Consider the following 18,955-nt stretch of genomic DNA (forward strand, 5'->3'; position numbering starts at 1 on the left):
TCTAAGAGAACAAGGGAGAGATTCATGGTGAGCACCAGCACTTCTTTTTCTTGGAAAAAAATGATTATTATTATTTACAGTATTCCCCCCATTTATTGAAATCTTGACACGTTGATCTACCTAACAATGCAAACACTATTGTAGCAAAATAGAAACTTTTTCCACTGCCATATTTCCGACTGTTTATGCTGGCAAATTGACAGATGTGAGGCATGTCCATTTTGTGCATTGCCTTTTTTTAAAAAAGTAGGTGTATGTTGCTGTTTAAGAAACCACAATGACTCCAGTGGAATTAATTTGCATAATGGGAGCAGATGTATAGGAAGCCTGAAGTGCAAATGAGGCTGGTGGTTGAGAGCCCTACCTTTGATCTGCAGGATCTTCTGACTGCTTGTCAGGTTTTAAGGTGTGACATGAGTCTTCCTTGTGGTCCGCTCCCCCCCTTGCCACTTTTAACATCTTACTGAACCTGCGAGACAATGTGCCCTACATTATGGTTACCAGACGTCCCTGTTTCCTGGAGACAGTCCCCGGATTTATAAATCTGTCCCCGGATTTCATTTAATGTCCCCAGATTTATATATTAAGTGTTGTAAATTTATTAGTAGGGAATGAATGTTGCGTGATTGGTTCAACGGCACAAGACACATCATATGGGGACTTTCGGTGAGGCAAAATGGCGGGCGCTACGGCAGTGAGCAGCTCCTGAGGCCAGCCAGAGCCAGCTGCGCTACCAGGCTGGCTCTGGGCTGCTGAGACTGCTGCTGCCGCCGCCACTGCTGGGAGGGAACTAGGGACGCCCAGCGCATCAACTGGGGGAACCACTGACCCCCCTGCGACCCAAATCGAGCTGGGAGCAAGAGCACCAGCTGACTGCCCAGCGGCACTCTGGGGCCAAGAAAACCCTGGAGCTGACGCAGGGAGAAGGAGGAGAGGAGAAGGAGAAGGAAGAGAGAGAAAGAGGAAGGAGAAAAAAGAGGGGAGCCCCAACCTTGCCACGCTGCTGCCGCCACTGAGGAGGAGAGGTAGTAGAGCACTGGGAGGGCAAGGACACGTGGCCAAGCCCTGGCCCGACCCGAGCCTACTCCATGGCGGCTAGCACTCCAAGAGAGCAGGCTGGGGCCCAGAGGAAGGCCACGCGACAGAGGAGACCACAGAAGAGAAGATATTACTTCTTTTTTTAAAAATAATAACTTTTTTAAAATATTTTTTTTCTCTTTTCAAAAAAAAAAGTATCCCCGGATTCTTTGAAAAAAATCTGGAACCTTACCCTACCTTGCAGGGGGTTGGCCAGTGCGGCGGAGGGGTGAGAGTGTTGGCCTAGGACCTGGAAGGGACCAGGATTCCAGGATTTGAATCCCCATTCTCATGAAGCTCATTTGGTGTGACCTCAGCCCAGTCACTGCCTCTCAGCCTAACCTACCTCACGGGGTTATTGTGGGCATTCAGTGAGCAGTGTGAGAATTATGTACGCCACCTTGAGCTCATTGGAGGAAGAAAGGTGGGAAATAAATGCAATGAATGAATGACTATTGGGGCCCCTTCCAGTTCTACAATTCAGTGATTCTATACAAGGGGAGAAGGGGCAAGACAATCCTATGCCTGTTTATTCAGAAGTAAATCCCACTGTGCTCAACCAGAACTTCAGCACAGGCTGAACTCTTGTTAGGGATGGGGAGAAAAGTGATTTGGTTTGGATTTTAATGATGCAAACTGAAACATGGCTATCCTTAGAAAATTCACACTTCTCTGACTCTTGTGATGCAGTTCCAGCCAAATAATGTATGCAAATTGCATGTACTAGAGCAGAGGTTTTCAACTTTTATGAGTTAACAGTTCCCTTGACCAACTGCATTCTTTCTCCAGCTCCCCTGCAGGGAAACATGCTCCGAGTCTCAGGGGCTCAGTTATGTTGTTGTCCCTTGCCTGCTGAGCTGTCAGCCCCCACCCCTCTTTTGGACACCCTCCCTTGTGGAGGGTTCCCTCAGCCTCCTCTCCTCGGAAACCCTCACTCGCATGCTTACATTCTCCAAGGCCAGGGCCGCTACAACAAACAGCTGCACAAATCTCTGGATTTGTGAGAGACATGAGAGGGCATCAGAGGAGGGAGGGAAGGAGGGAAGGAGGGAGGGATGGAGGCCAGTGCTGCCCACTGCACCCCTAACCAACATTCAAGGTGCCCCGGGTGCCATGGTGCACTGGTGGAAAAGCACTAGAGGAAAGTGAAAATATTAGTCAAATTTGCATACAAAAATGTATATATTACAATAAATTTTCATTAAAATGCTCACAATTGTTAATAAGGAATCCTTTTTAAAAACATAATCACAAATGCAGAATGTGGATAACTGAACAGAAGGCCGGGAAAATGAGAAACTGAGATAAAGCAAAATTGATAGATTCAGCTCCTCCCCCAACTCTTTCTCTTACTAAAAGCAGTTGCTTTGGCTAGGCTGTGCCTAGCCTGCTCCTCCAGAATGTTCTTTCTAGGCACTCTTGAGTTTTGCTGACTTATCTTCCTCTAGCAGAAAGGATACAGCGCCCTCAGCCCACCACCAGCAGAAGCCTTCTTATCTTTCCTGCATGTTGCTTGCTCTCCTTATATTCATATAGCTCATCCTGCAGTCTCACAGCAAGGAGAGAACACCAGCCTCACCGCCTGCCATTTGTCTTGCTTGGGTGCTCTTTACTCTTCCAGCCCCCTTTGTCACTATCCCGGCAGGTAAGTGAGCCAGCCCCCTCTGGGTCACTTCTTGGGGACTGGGAAAAGGGCACAAGCCCTGGGATTTCCTCTTCTAGCTAGCCAGAGGTGGGGGTGGATAATGGAAGCCAAACTGCTGCCTTTGACAGAAGCTGCTTGGGTGGTCTTGTTTGGCCCATCACTTGTTTGGCTGAAGCCTGGCCAACCTGACACGGCAGTTGTTGAGAATAAAATTGAATAACCTCATGTATATCTTTGAGTTTCATAGAGCAAGGGGAGGAGAGGACACGGTGAAGGAAAAGAAGTAAATCTATGGGATTTGTGTTGCTACTTAATAGAAAAGCAAAGTCAATTCAATTGTTTATCTGCTATGTATATATCCCTTACCTCATTGAAAAAGATTACAAAACTGATTAAACTGGTTAAACTGATTAAAACTGATTAAAAATTAAAATCAATTAAAAAGACAGCAAGAAGTCAAAATGAAACGAAAGAATTAAGTTAGAATAAGTATGGCTGCAATCACACAAGGGACTTACTTCTATGACTGAAGATGCCCACGCTTGCATTGCAAGTAAGTAAGTAATTAATGCCCTGCTCTGCTACTCAAAGGGTATTCAGGGTAGCTTCACACCATGAAAATGCAGAGGGAAAAATAGGTGTCAAAGAGGCAAAATATCATATTTAAACTGCAGTAATCTAAAGGGAAACAGAAAGCAGCAGCAACAAAACTTTAAACATTACAAGACTGCTGCAAAAGAAAAACTTGGAGTGTAAAAAAACCTAGATTGGGATCCTGACAGATCTCCACTGAGAGGATGTTTGAAAAGAGAATTGACAGTACTGGACACAATGGACCCAAAGCGGCTTCATATGCCCCAATGAGAAAATTGCTGAGAATTGAAAATTGCAAGAAATATATTTATATTTCTTGACATTATCTCATGTACATTCCTAAGCATTAGGGTTGGTGTTGATGACAACTTTACAAACTCATCAATGGGTCGTTGGGCAATGCTTCTAAACCAGAAGAAGTAAGCCAAGGGGAAAACCTTGGATTCCTTTTAAAGGTTGGTTGGAGAGAATTCTTTTGGAAGCTAAAACTCTGCTTTTCTCTCTTTCTTAATAGTAATGAGATCCTGGAAGCTCTGCATTGACTTTCTGTGGTGTGCTGTGACCCTCACAGCATTTCCAGGTCGGTGCTCTAAAACTGGGACTGTACACTCAGCTCAATCCCATTTCAAAGGGCTCCTCCAGAGGAGCTATTTATTCAGCATTTGCAATGATTTGCTTGCACAAAGCTTCTTTAGCGGTTATTGATATTCATTCTGATTTGCTAGGAAGTCAAGTTGTACTGCAATGAGCATTTATTCTGATATGCCTGTGGGTTGTTTATAGGGGCCTGTCCACTTTGGGGCATCGTTTAGAGGCTGACCCCCCCCCTCTGAGTCCACAGCCACACATACAGCGTATGAGGAGCAGCTTAGGTCTTTCCCATCCATAGCAGTAGGCATTCCCTTTTGTGTTTGTCCCTGCCGTCTAATTTGTTGGTTCTGCTATACTATGAAATACAGATGGGGCAGGCACACAGATGGCTGCATGGGCACCATGGTGGGTTAAAAAAACACACAAAAAACTCCACACAGCAAATACACAAAAGTGTACAGTCAGGCCATTTCTGGCACACCATTTTTCATGTACTGTATTTTTCCATGTATAACACCCCCCCATGTATAACATGACCCCATATGCACTATCCGTGTATAAACAACCCCCAATTTTAAACTTGAAAAAATATATACACGAAAAAATACAGTAATTTGTGCAAATAGCTGGTTTTGTGCAAATCTGAAGCGTCAAGAGGGAGAAAGCTTATAAGGCTATGCTCCATTCAGGAGCACACCAGAAATATTTATGAGCATGGCTGAAAATGAAAGCAATGTGAAAGCAGCGGGCACTGAAAGGGGAGTAGCAGAAAGTGAAAATTGATTCACCCAAAACACCAAAACAAATCGTCTGTGACTCTCTGGTTTGGAGCCTCATTTCTGACGCGCAGCGTAAATTGAATGCAGAGTTTTTAAGTGAAAGAATAAGAGCTTTATTGAGTTAAAATAAACTTCTACATAAACAACATGGTTCCAAACAGTTTGACTGAGCTTACATACAGTGGTGCCTTGCAAGACGAAATTAATCCGCTCCGTGAGGCTCTTCGTATAGCGGTTTTTTCGTCTTGCGAAGCAAGCCCATTGACAGCTTAGCGGATTAGCGCTATTAGCGATTTAGTGGCTTATCAGCTTAGCGGATCAGCTGATAAGCGGCTTAGCGGTTTAGGAAAAGGGGGGGGGAGGAAAAAAACAACCGCAGGAACTGGCAAGACATTTTCGTCTTGCGAAGCAAGCCCATAGGGAAATTCGTTTTGCGAAGCGCCTCCAAAACGGAAAACCCTTTCGTCTAGCGGGTTTTCCGTCTTGCGGGGCACCACTGTACTGACTCTGCTCACAACTGACTGACTGAAATCTTACTGAGAACACAGAGAGAAAATGGCTGCTACTTATAAGGAGAATGTCCCATGTCAGAGTGACTCCCCAATTAGCAGTTAGGCCTGAATAACCTGACTAAGCCCAAATGACTGTGCCTGCTTGGCTGCTGCTGCTCTCAGGTGTCTTTGTCACATGACAATTTCCCCTGATTTATAGGAAAGACCTGTATCTGGTGAACATGCACTTCCCAGGAAAAGGCATCGAGATGGTGTTGTCTGAGGGGAACATCGTGTGAACTCTGAAGACTGTATAGGAACACAAACTGCTTATATGTGTCTGTGTGTGAAGAGACAGTAGATTTTTTTAGAGTGTGTTAATCCATATTAATTGCACAAACCTAGTTTCCAGTACAGTGGTACCTCAGCCTACGAACAGTCCTGTTAATGAACTATTCGGGCAATGAACTCCACAAAACCGGAAGTAGGTGTTCCGGCTAGCGAACTAGCCTCGGAACCTCGGAAGCCGAACAGAAGCCGAGCAGTGGAAGGGCACCAGCAGCGGGAGGCCTCAGTAGGAAAAGTGCGCCTTGGTTTAAGAACAATTCGGTTTAAGAATGGACTTCCAGAACAAATTAAGTTTGTAAACCGAGGTACCTCTGTATACACTTGATTTAGTGACCATCTGGAAGTATTTAAAGTGCTGCTATTAATTTTTCTATATGGTTTGGGACCTTGATACTTATTGTAATTTATTTATAAATATATTTATATAGCAGTACATCATAAAAATATATCACTGTGGTTTACATATCAGGGGGCTGGACCTTGGGGTCCCTTCCAACTATACAATTCAATTAATCTATGAACAATATAAAAAGCACAAAACCAAGCAATAAAATCACAAAAAGTTAAAAACAAATTAAACGTGAAAAGCAGTTAACAATAAGTTGGAAGCAAAAAGCAAATAAAAAGAAACATTAATAGACTATAGTGGGAGACGTACTCTTAGCTGCCTGGTGGAACAGAAAGGTTTTCAACAGCTGCTTAAAAGTTGGCACAGAAGGCACCCGCTGAATCTCTATTGGCAGCAAGGATGCCACCTTGCCACCACAATTTAAGGGGCTGGTGCCACATGCCATGCACGAGTGATGTCAGCACATCATGCGCATGCCACAGGGTGTGTGAGAGTGGTGTGAGCACGCCAGCAGGCTGCACAATTAAAATCAGCATGTGCAGCGTGTGCACACGGCTGCTGAGGATCCCCCCATGTCTGGTACAGAGTTCCACAGGAGTGGGTGGATAAGATTAAAGGCTTGGTTTCTCATTGTTGTCATATGAGCCTCACCAGTGCAGGGAATGACTAGAGACACTCCTGCAGATGGTCCTGAGGTATCCTGAGCCCAAGTCGTTCAGGGCTTTGTAATCAATACAAGAACCTTGAACATGGCTTGGTATCAGATAGGCAGCCAGTGGCAGCAGTTTCAACAATGGTGTCACATGTTCTCAACCAGAAGCTCCCAACAGCCTTCTGGCCACGGTGTTCAGCACCAGCTGGAGCTTCTGAACTAGATCCAGGGCAACCCCACACAGAGTGCATGTCAGCAATCTAGCCTCAAGGTTACAAACATGTACTATAGTGAACAGACTTTCCCTGTCTAGGAATGGCTGTCCTTGGTGAACCAGGCAGCTGGTAAAGGGCACTCCTACCACAAAGGACAGTTGGGCCTCTAGTGTTCTCCTGGCCTGCTACACTCTTCCCAAGTTCGCCCATCCCTGGCATACCTTTTTCTGTCTTTTGTCTGTTCCTCTCTTATGGGTTACAGTTTTCTGCTTGACCCATGCTTTCCAGGCACGGGTCTGAGCAGTTTTCCCTTTGCCCTGCTCCTTTCCCAGGGAAAACCTGTCCTTTTGTACTAAATTGGAACAAACGCCAATCTGGAGAAAAGTTGAGTTGCCATTTGCTCTAACTGAGTGCTAAAGAGTGGTTTTCCCCAGGGGAAAGCAGTGGAGCAAGAGGAACTGTGGACAAGCCCTTACTACCTCCCACGTGCACTGCCTTGCCCCCGCAATTAAGGAGGCCCAGGGCAACGCAACATCAGCACACTGTACTCACATTCCCTGTGGCAGGTATTCATGATGTCAGCACCCGCCGCAGCATGCTCGCAGCGTGGTGACATCATTCACCCACGCTATGGGGCGTGCTGATGTCCTGCGGTTTGCGCATGTGATGCAAGCATGCCCCGTGGCATGCATGCACAGCTGCAAAGAACTTTGGGGTGTCCTGGCCCTTTAATCAGAAATATGGGGGCCTGGCCCCCCACTGCCCCCTACTCAGTGCCCCTGCTTCCCCCCAAAATTTCCTCACCATTTATATACCCTCCCTGCTATATTATTGCATTTTCATACAAGTTGTATCTGTTGTGTTTTCAGGGGCTCAGCAGGAGCAGGAGTTTCTGAGGATTTGGCCCATAAAGCCTGTGGTGGAATTTGGAGGCTCCATTGTATTAAACTGCAGTGCCAGTTGCAAGAACATTGCCCTGGAGACCAGCTTAAACAATGTTCCAGCAGGGGAGGGTCCTACTTGGAGAGCCTTCAGCCTCACCAACGTCAGCAGCTGGGAACCCAAACCACAGTGTTATGCTACATGTCAAAGTAATACATTTCAGGAAGCAGCCATCACCGTTTACCGTAAGTCATATTTTAGACTGCCTTGGAATAATCATTCAGCTCACCCTGAAGGAAAGTGGAGCTTACTCAGTGGAACACAGGGAGGGGTTTCCTCTGCTTAGAGCCACAGATTCAAATTCAGCAGGAGTCCAGACAAGAAAGTGGTTGAATGTGCACCCCACTGACAGGGAAGTCTTTCTTTTTCCAACAGCCCTTTGAGAACTGACTGCTTTTATTGAAAGGGCTGGTGCTGTGCTGCTTTTATAGTAACTATTGGTATGTTTTAAACAGATTTCATATAGTTATATCATTTTAATTCTACCAATATTCAGTTGTATTTTAATAATGGACTTTTTAATGGTTCATGTTCTTATCTGTAAGCTGTCATGAGTCTTGTCAAGGAAAATAAGAAATACAGAGTCAGACCTTGGGCCCATCCAGCCCAGCACTATAACTGAGAGCAGATTCCCCAAGATGCCTGGCAGACATATTAACTGTGCACAAAAGTGTTTGGTTAAAATGAAATGAACACAGGACACAGGAAACTGCCTCATGCCAAGTCAGACCATTGGCCCACCTAGCTCCTAGAGTGTATTGTCTGCACTCTCCGGGGTTTCAGGCAGGGGACATTCCCAGCTCCAGCTCCACCAGCCCAGTTTAGCCCTAAAACAATGTTGTGAACTCCCCTGAGATTGGCAGATGAAGGGTGGTATACTAAACAAACAGATGATGGTGATAATCCTAAAACAGAAATAGCTTTTAGGAGATGCACAGATTCTGACTTTGTTGAAGGAAAGAATTCCACATTGAAGGACAACCAGTAGGAAAACCTCCCCCTGTAAAGCCCATCCAGTCTGGATTTGGCACCCATCAAGGAAGTCTGGCTTCAGGGACTTGAAGTGATAACATTTGTGATGGAAGCAAGCAAAGCAAATTTCCATTTCCCCGTTATTTGTGCATGTCAGGCTGCTGTTTTGCATAATTCAGCTGATTATTTTGCAGAATGTACATACAGGAGCTCTGTCTCTTGTGTGCATCCTGAAGGAGTTGGACACTAAACGCCCCATGATCCCTGGATGGCGGGGTAGTGGTGAAGTATGACTAAACATGACAAGACCAGCAGGCCCTTGATCCATCTTTGCGCTCCTTTCCTCAGGTAGCACAGGTCCAAAAGCCCACAAAAGATCAAAACAAGAGCAAGTCCTCTTCAGTGACTTCTTGCTCGCCTTGCGTTCTGCTGAGGTTCTCTCACGACAGCAAGCACAGAGCCCCAGAGTTCGTTCTGGTCCCAGCAGACTTAGTGGATTGGTGACAGCCTCTTTCCAGCTCCTGAGCCCCTTGGTGCCAGAGCAGCCTTTCCCCAGGCCATGGGACTCCAGGAGGGACAGGTCCAGTGGACCCCCTTGAGTGGTGCTTCTTGTGCCGGGGCCACAGTAGCCTCTCCGCTGGTGGTGGGGGCAGGAGACGCCTCTTGGCAGAGCCCCCTGTCCCTTGCTGCTGGCCGGGGAACGGACTTCCCTCAGCCAGCCTCTGTCTCTCTCAACCTCTCCATTTGTCCGGACGGAAGCAGCTCTTTGGCCAGGCTGCTGCGCTGGGAGTCTCCCCTTCTTGCTGGAAGGAGACCCAAGGAGACGGTGTCCTCACGGCTTCTCCTTCTCCTGGCTCAGCCTTAGCCCTCCGGTTAGCTCCTGTCTAAATGCTCTCCCAAGACACTCCACACTGTCTTCCAGGCTAAGCCAAAAGCCTCCTTTCTCTCGCTGTAGATAATTTCCTCAGAGTGGATGTTGCACACATTGAGCAGAATCAACTCAACAACTCTCCCTCCCAAAACTGACCCTGAAAATTCTATCTCTAGCTTTATCTCTATGCATAGGCCTAGCCAAGGGAGGGCAAGAGGAAATCAAGGACAAGAGAAAATTAACTAACTGACCAAAACCCAGGTCTCTATCTCTAGCTCAACACTCCCTCAGAAATTGCTCTTTTTATTCTCCCTCCCTCCCCTCTGGCTGGCTATCTTGGTAGCCAATCAGAGAGAGGCTCTCACCCTCTGGTGGAATTCTGAGGGACTGCATGCCCAGACTGCTCTGGCTCTGCTGTCCGTCCCAAGAGGCCTGGTGGGAGGGCTGGGGTGCAGGTATACCAGAGAAGGATGTCAAAGGCGCCAGAGTGATCAGTTCCAGAGCTTTGTAAGGAAAGGTATAGACTTACTGCAAATCAGCCTGCCAGTTTCCCAAGTCTTTGCAGATATGGGACAGACACCACAGCAGAGAGATGGCTTGTCTGTGCCCAAGCAAAGGTGCATAACATTCTTCATATACAAAGCAGCATTTGCCACTTTGCCTAAGGCTTCCCGTTGCTTCACCTGCCCAGATGAGGGCATAGGTGGCAAATACCCAAGTCTGACAGATAGTTCCCCTTCCTGGGCTCAGAGCCCAGTATCCCAAGCCCACAGGTAAGGACAGCATCACAGCAAAGCCATTTAGCCTATATCAAAGCAAGTGAATATAAGCATAAATCAGCTCACTGCTACAACCACCACCAGTTAATTGTGGGGTTATCTTGACTACCAAGTAGGTGTTAGCAAAGCTTCTGGAACAGTTCACCTTTGGTTCAACACACTTTGCAAAGGAGGAAGCTGGAAGTGGGCTGAGAGGGGCTGCCTCATGACCTCATGGGCCTCATCCTTCAGGCCTGGCCACACCACACCATCCTGGGGGCATGCAGGAAGAATTATTTCCAGAGGAGACACAGAGAGGCAGAACCTTCACCCTTATGTTCTTCTGCCCCTCTAAAATAGATAAACAAATGAAGAGTTGTCACTTTTTATTCTGTTCCAGGAGCTCCGGAGCGCGTAGTGTTGGATCCGCTGCCAGAGGTGGAGGTGGGTAAGGAGTATAATGTGACTTGTCGAGTTTTCAATGTTGCCCCCATCTGGAACCTCACCGTGACCTTGTATCAAGGGAAGAGGAGGCTGTATGTGGAGACCTTTGAGGACCACAGGAATCCTGAAGCCGGCAATGTTGTGGTGACAAGCAACAGCATCACCGCTCAGCAGAATGACCATGGAGAGGAAGTCACCTGCCGCGCAGCTCTGGACCTGAGGCCAGAAGGGCCCTTCTTGGAAAAGGCATCAAATAATCAAAGTAGAGTGGCATGTAAGTGGCTGTACCAGGGAAAGTTTGGGGCATGGTGGCTATGGCAGCACAAGTGTCTGGTTTTGAGGAGTTAAGGGCTTATCCACACTTTCCTCTTGTCCTGCTGCTTTTCCCCAGGGAAACCACTCTTTAGTGCTCAATTGGAGCAAACGGCAATTCAGGTTTTTCCCAGATTTCCATTTGTTCCAATTTATGGCTAAAGAGTGGGTTATCCCTGGGAATGGAATGGGGCAAGAGGAAAACCTTTTGGGCCCGTACTTTCTAGATGTGGGACAAGCAGAAGTCTGTACAAGCACAGGTTTTTGTGAAGCTTACTGGGCCTCTACAACCTACCTAGCCTCGTCTCAATGTTGTATCTGAGGACTAATCCACACTTCCGCTTGTCCTGCTGCTTTTCCCTGGAGAAAACTGTTCTTTCACATTCACTTGGAGCAAATGGCAATTTGGGATTTCTCTGGATTGATGTTTGCTCTGATTTAGAGCTGAAGAGCAAATTTTCCTTAGGAAGGGTGTGGAGAAAGTGACAAGTCTCCTAGAGTTCCATGCTCTCTAGGAACAGAACAAGCAGAAGTGTGGGTGAGCCTGAGAGTACCTTTTCTCCCCCTCTGGGAGCCAGTGTGGTGTAGTGGTTAAGAGCGATAGACTCACAATCTGGGGAACTGGGTTCGAGTCTCCACTCCTCCACATGCAGCTGCTGGATGACCTTGGGCCAGTCACACTTCTCTGAAGTCTCTCAGCCCCACTGACCTCACAGAGTGTTTGTTGTGGGGGAGGAAGGGAAAGGAGATTGTTAGCCGCTTTGAGACTCCTTCAGGTAGTGATAAAGCGGGATATCAAATCCAAACTCCTCCTCTCTTCTTCTTCTTCTTCTTCTTCTTCTTCTTCTTCTTCTTCTTCTTCTTCTTCTTCTTCTTCTTCTTCTTCTTCTTCTTCTTCTTCTCCTCTCACCACCCAGTCAGGAGCTGCACCGGGGGGGGGGGGGTGAGAGCCACCCATTATTATTATTTTTTAAAGTGTCCCTCTACACTCTCATACATGGGACTTGATATAGATATTGTTACAGAGGCCATCGCAATCCCTTCCGAACGATAGCAAGATCCCAGAGGTCCTGGCACTTAACCAGGGTTGCATTTCTGTTGAGAAATTAAGGCACAGCGGAGATAAGTGTCTTTACGATATATGGTTCATTGTACACATATTCGCAACCTGAGTCTTGATGGAGGGAGAGTTCACAGCATTCTCCTTCCCAGCAGCACAGCAGCAGTGGATTCAGAGGAATCCTAAGCACCATCCCCTCATCCCTCTGCCACAGCCTGCTTCTGCCAGCCAGCCTGCCAGGCTGGCTGCTGCCCTTCCGTCCCTGCATGGAGCTCTGCCCATTCCCTCCCCTTCTTCCCAGAAACCCTTCCTCCCAAAATCTCTGTTGGAAAAGGACACCCTCTGCCCCCGTTTACCCTGGCAACCTTCACCTCTCAATTCTTCTGCTTCTGCCCACTTCTCATCTGCATGGTCCGTTGATCTTAATGACCTGCCACTTAGCTCTCCTTGTGCCTATTTTAATGGCATCTCTTTTTGCAATCTCCTGAACAGGAGAACTGATTTAGCCTTTATTTCCACTGGCCTGGCATCTTCCCTTCATACTCCAAAAATCAGCTAAATTTACTACATTTAGGATTATGAGGAATCTGCCCCCTGCCACAAAATCATAACATTTTAAAGCTATAGGCAGGGGTGGGGGTACCTCAGGTCTGGAGACTAATGCCCCCCCACCCCCACCTCACTTTTCTGACCCTCAGGGTGACCCCATCCATGCCATGTCCCTCTCAGACTCCTCCCTGCATCCTCCTGGAGGAATCTGTCCTTGAACTATGACAATGTCTGTCGCTTGCCTGGAGGGTGGATGAAGAGGTGTGCTTGCAGTTTGTATGTGTGTGGAAACCTCTGGCGTTTGCAGGCTTCAGATGTAGCCACCTCTGCAAGGGTAAGAGTCACAGTCGTTGCTCAGCTCACTCTTGCCTCTGGCTCACCACCGCCATGTGGCCCTTGGAAGATTAGGCAGTGCTCTCCTTGGGCCACACGCCTGCTGTTGGTAAATATTTATAATAAAATGGACAAATCAGTCTATTTCTGCCCCATGTCAGTTTTGTACACGCCTACTCACAAACCTGTTCTGTCCCGTTTTCATATTAATCTATAATTTTAAACAAAACAATCAGTATGAAAATTAGCATTTAAATACAGGTTTTTTCTCCCCCAAAATGGCAATTCTAAATGTATTTTCTGCCCTACAATACTAGTTTTAACATTTATTTTCGTAATGTTTTTGAACTAAGAATTGCACCAGCACATTTGGAAGGTGGCAATCTGCACAAAGCATATTCTGGGAGGTGCAGATTAGGTCAATTTGTACAGTGATTCAAATTTGTTTGCTAAAAACCATTGGCCATCACAAACCTGCAAACCATCAGGCGAGAGATCCTTTAAAAAATAAAAAGCATAGATGATCTTCAGCACATGCACATTGTCCCCCATGGGTCTGTTGAGGATTGTGTAGTCAACACTAACAAGTTCAGTGTGAATCAAGGATGGCACTGCCAAGAGGCATTTGACACATTCAGATCTTGGCAGCGCAGTGGACAGAAAGAGGAACATGGAAGCCCAGTGGGCTGCCTGGCAATCTTAATGTTTCCCTTGCTTTATGTGTTATTTCAGACCCTCCAGAGCAGGTGATCATGGAGCTCCAGAAGTCTTCCACAGGCCAAAGCTGGCACTATAACCTGAAATGCCACATTGTAAGAGTGGCCCCCCTCAGCAAGCTCACAGTGACCTTCTTCAAAGGGGCAGAGAGGCTACATTCACAGAAACTCTGGAACTATACCAGGCCTGAGCGTGCCAATGTTACAGTCACCCACCCCATCACCCTGGGACCGTGGGACCATGGGAAGGCGGCTACCTGTCACGTGATGCTGGATTTCAGCCCCCACAAAAAGCCCTTCACTGCTGCATCCCGCAAGGTGGCACTCAGGACAGCTGGTGAGTTTGTGGGCATAACGTGCTCTGAGTCACCTTTTTAACAAACCAACCAGCCACTGTTTTATATGAATCAATGCTTCAGCTTAGGGCTTGCAACATTTAAGTGAGTTTCTCCACTTTGGGATTGTGCAGCTTCAGTCTCACCATAATGTATAAGAACCATTGTCCTCAAGTAGCATAAGTGCATAGCTACCACAGATAATTTAAACGCACAAACAAATACAAATACATTGATGAGAGAACAGATTCCTTCCTAACCAACCAGCCTTCTCCAGCTTTGCAAGTGTTTTGGACTACATCAGCCCCCCCCCCAGTTGAGGCTGATGGGAACTGTAGTCCAAAATAGCTAGAGAGTGCCAGGTTGAGGGAGGCTGCTCATCTACTGTCTTTTCCCTTCTCTGAGTGACAAGGGCAAGTGAGTGGGCACAGTTCAGGTAAAGAGTTGCAGCGTAAGGTTTCACTCATGTGTCTAAAGTGCCTTATATGTCCAGCATGCTCTGTAATTACTATTCAGACTGGCAGCCACTCTCCAGCATCTTACCCACCCTTACCTGCCCTCCACACTTTACAAGGCACAGCTCCATGTCCAAGCACTCTTTGTGTGTGTGTGTTTTGCTCCAGAGCTTTCCTCTCCTCCGAGGGCCTTCTGGCAGTTCCCTCACTGTGAGAAGCGAAGTTACAGGGAACCAGGCAAAGGGGCTTCTCGGTGGTGGCACCTGCCCTGTGAAATGCCCTCCCTTCAGATGCCTAGGAAATTAAGAACTACATAAATTTTAGAAGACATCTGAAGGCAGCCCTGTATCGGGAAGTTTTTAATGTTTTGATGCTTTATTATGTTTTATATATTCTGTAAGCCGCCCAGATGGGCGGGGTATAAATACCGTAATAAAATTTGTATTAGTATTCCCTGTGAAAACCCACTTTTTAAAGCTAAATCAGAGTAAATGGCAATCTGGGGGGAATCTGAATTGCCCTTTGTTGTGCTTCAGCTTTAAAGAGCAGATTTTTGCAGGGCAACCTCCAAAGTACAATATACTGTATTTTTCGCTCTATAACATGCACCTGACCATAACATGCACATAGTTTTTAGAGGAGGAAAACAAGAAAAAAAATATTCTAAACGAAACAGTGGATGTATTATTTTTGTGGTTCATGCTGTGGCCACAGACATGTTTTTTGACAGTGAGTTTGGGGTAGCCCAATGCAAAAATCCTGAGGATCCATGTGGATCCATGCTTTGTAACCACGTTTTTGCACCACTGCGGCCCCAGGCAACAGTGGGTGTGTGATTTTTTTTGGTGCAAGATGTAGCCATGGACATGCTATGTGATCTGATGGTGAATTTGGAATGACCGAGTGCAAAAATCCTGAGGATCCATGTGGATCCATGCTTTGTAACCACGTTTTAAGTGGGGAGGGAAGGAAAAGCACTCAAGGGACACATGGGGTGGGTGGAGAAGGATGCTGCTAATAATGAAGAACAGGGGTTTAAGGGGAGAAGAAGCATGTGTGGGGTGGGTGGAGAAGGTGCAGAAGAGGGGTATAAGGGGAGAAGGCTCCTCTCCTCTCCCGCTTTGCTCCTTTAAAGCAAGCAGGCTCTGCTTTTCTTCCTCCTCCCCGCTCATCCCCGGCTTAGCGAGCTGAAAAGCCTTGCTGCTATTTAGCGAGCTGAGTGGGGAGGAGAGAGGGACAGAAAGCCTGCTTGCTTTAAAGGAACCAACCGGACAGGAGCCGCTTACACTCGTGTAAGCGGCTCCTCTCCTCTCCCGCTTTGCTCCTTTAAAGAAGCAGGCTCTGTCCCTCTCTCCTCCCCACTCAGCGGCTCTTCTCCCGCTTTGCTGTTTCAAAGCGAGCCACGGAGGAGGGAAGGAAGGGGAACCATGGATCCTCTGCTCACGACTGCAGCAGATCCCCCCCCCACCACCACCCATAGGCATTCCCTCCATAACACGCACAGACATTTCCCCTTACTTTCTAGGAGGAAAAAAGTGAGTGTTATGGTGCAAAAAATACGGTAACTTTTCAGGTACTGAAAGTTGATGCTGACATATAATCAGATATGCCCACTCAGCAATAACGTTCTCTAATTTCACTGCATGTTCAGAGCTAATTTTGTGGGACATAAAGTGACATTGAATTTACTGTTTGAGAACTGTGATCCCAAATTTGTTGAACACAGTGAAATTGAAGCATTCAATTTGCTCATTAATGTTCCGGAGAACCTTGACCTAAGTTGGGCAATATGATGAATGTTTGTGCATTTTCTCTCCCTTGGATCTAGATCAGAGGTGGGGAACCTTTGGCCCTCCAGATGTTGTTGGACTACAACTCCCATCAACCTTCTCTCTTGGTCATGCTGGCTGGGGTTGATGGGAGATGCATTTCAGCAACATCTGCAGGGCCACAGGCCCCCACTGCTGATTTAGTTCGCCTGTTACCTTTGCTGATGTTTAGGGACATTGCCTGCCCCGCCTCCCTTCTTTCCTCTTCTCTTACATTTCTTCTCACTTTCAGAATCCTGCACAGCTATAGTTGTAGCTGCTTCTTCTATAGCCATGCTATCTCTCCTGCTGGTGGGCATTCTCCTCTACTATCTGGTCTGGGTGCCTGCAGCTTCTAAATAGAACCCAGGAGGGCAGAACAAATGTCAAGCTAAGTAAGTCGAAAAAGCTTTGTCACAGAGATAAAGACGACCGCACAACTTGTGTTTTATGAACATCCAATACAGAAGCAATGAGCTATGAGTCATAAAGCAACTATGAAGCATTTTGTACATGGAAAAGTACTGTGAACCTTTTTTTAAAAAAAAGTAACACAAGCCGGAATCACAATCAGACTTGGTCTTGAGCCTGACACCCAGGGGAGGTGGGGAGAGGCATGTTGTCAGGCCAATAGCCTTATTTCCCTCCACTGCTCTCTTCCTTCTCCTGGAGGTGCACCAATCAGATGTCCAAGTGACAGTAGCTGTCTGGATGATGTGCCACCCATTCATTGTTTTTAAGGACCTCTCATATTTCAGAAGCTTTGTCTACAACCAGCTGCACGAATATAAGACGGGGAATGCCTGGCTTGCCGATAGAATTGTAGAGTTGGAAGGGACCCCCAGGGTCATCTAGTTCAAACCCCTGCAATGCAGAAATCTCAACTAAAGCACCCATGACAGATGGCCATCCAGCCTCTGCTTAAAAACCTCCAAGGACGGAGAGTCCATCGCTTCCCGAGGGAGTCCCTTCCATGGTTGAACAGCTCTTATTGTCAGAAACTTTTTCCTGATGTTTAGTCAGAATCTCATTACTTGCAACTTGAAGCCATTGTTTCAAGTCCTGCCCTCCAGAGCAGGAGAAAACAAGCTTGTTCCATGCAACAGACCTCGAGATGTTGGACGATGGCTATCATATCTCCTCTCAATCTCCTCTTTTCCAGGCTAAACATATCCAGCTCCTCCAACTGTTCCTCATCAGGCTTGGTTTCCAGACCCTTGATCATCTTGGTTGCCCTCCTCTGCACACCTTCCAGCTGGTCAACATCCTCCTTAAACTCTGGTGCACAGTTGTCACCAACTGACACTGAGTCACTTTGATAGGGAAAGTTTGAGCTCAAATGCATACCAATGAAAGAAAAACAAAAAGGGCATTTTTTCCCTGGGGGGGGGGGAAGGTTCTCCTTTAGAGGAATCTTTGCGCATTGCATCCAAGTGAAGAAACAAGAAAAGTGCAGTGAAGCTTTTTCTGTCCTATTTGTCTTGCCCCACTGCTACAGTGCATGACTGCGACTCAGTCGTGTTAAAGGGGAACAAGTCTATATGTGTGGTTTTCCTTCATTTGTTTTATTGCCGCCCTTCACCATAAGGTCCCTGGACAGCAATTTAGCAGGTCAGACTAGGATACAGCTGCTATCACCAGAACCTCCTTTACACTCAGGCAGACCTGTGCAGAGCTTGCCTGAGACCTGGGGCAGGAGATGTCACCACCTAATCATGTAGCACCCTGCTTGTGGTTAACGCAATAATTTATTTGTCAGACAAATAAATGAGAGACACAGTGGTATATGGTTACCAAAGCTCTGCCCCCTCCAGCCCTGATGGTCAGCACTTATATTTCCTCAGCCCAGCCCCCTTGCTCCTCCTTTGGCTGCCTCTGTCCAATCAGCCTGGATGAAATTCCTATTGGCTGTTTGCTAGAACCAATCATAAAAGATACACCCATTTCGTGTTACCTATTATGGGAGACAAAGAGCTATATTTCCTTCTATCCATAAATGGCAGACAAGTAGCCATATATCTTACATTTGCCTCGACAAGGCACCTTAATTACCAGACCACCTTTTGCCCTTGTTGCCCCTCCATTCCAAAATAGATGGCTAAAACAGATGGCTCATGGTCTTACATTCTGTCTTAAACAGAGATCTTGGGTTCACATTCTCACACACCATCAATGAAATAAGAATCTAACATAAGAACCTAACATTTCTTACTTTCTAAATCCTTTGCATAATTACATTTAAGCCAACAAATCTCATACATTAACATAGATAGCTTTTTAGAAGAAAAGGCCTTTGCAAACTAAAACTCTTCAGTTTATTTTTTTTTGTTCTTTCCCCCAAAATAATATTTATTACTTTTAAAAGTTACAAAAAAGGAGAAGAAAAAGAAAAGAAGACAAAAAAGAAAAAACAAGAGAGAAGAAAAGAAAAACAATACAGTACAATATATAAACAATACAAAACACAACCTAAACCCATTAAACTAAACATAATTAAAGCAAAACAAAAACAATTTAAAAACATCTCTCCTTTTCCATACTCTATCCTTCCTTCCCTTGTTTCCTTGACCTCCTCTCACCTCCCTTTTTGTATCCCACTTCTACTAATTGTTTCAGCAAATCCTTTCCATCTTTCTCTATTTTCTGTCATAATATAAAT

At 46.3% G+C, this 18,955-nt stretch overlaps 1 protein-coding gene across 1 annotated transcript; it reads left to right on the forward strand.

The window, feature by feature from the left end:
• Positions 1 to 1,671: 1,671 nt before the first annotated feature.
• LOC309360535 (intercellular adhesion molecule 3-like) lies at positions 1,672 to 17,645 on the forward strand (the record flags this gene model as incomplete). Its single annotated transcript, XM_081895093.1, has 6 exons — positions 1,672 to 1,683; positions 2,614 to 2,722; positions 7,611 to 7,868; positions 10,685 to 11,002; positions 13,715 to 14,035; positions 16,550 to 17,645. The coding sequence occupies 6 exons, from the start codon at positions 1,672 to 1,674 to the stop codon at positions 16,657 to 16,659; spliced, it is 1,128 nt and encodes a 375-aa protein (XP_081751219.1). The 3' UTR covers positions 16,660 to 17,645.
• Positions 17,646 to 18,955: the final 1,310 nt, after the last annotated feature.

The sequence above is a fragment of the Podarcis melisellensis genome (assembly GCF_964234715.1).
Source record: "Podarcis melisellensis genome assembly, chromosome: 17".
Lineage (NCBI taxonomy): Eukaryota > Metazoa > Chordata > Lepidosauria > Squamata > Lacertidae > Podarcis > Podarcis melisellensis.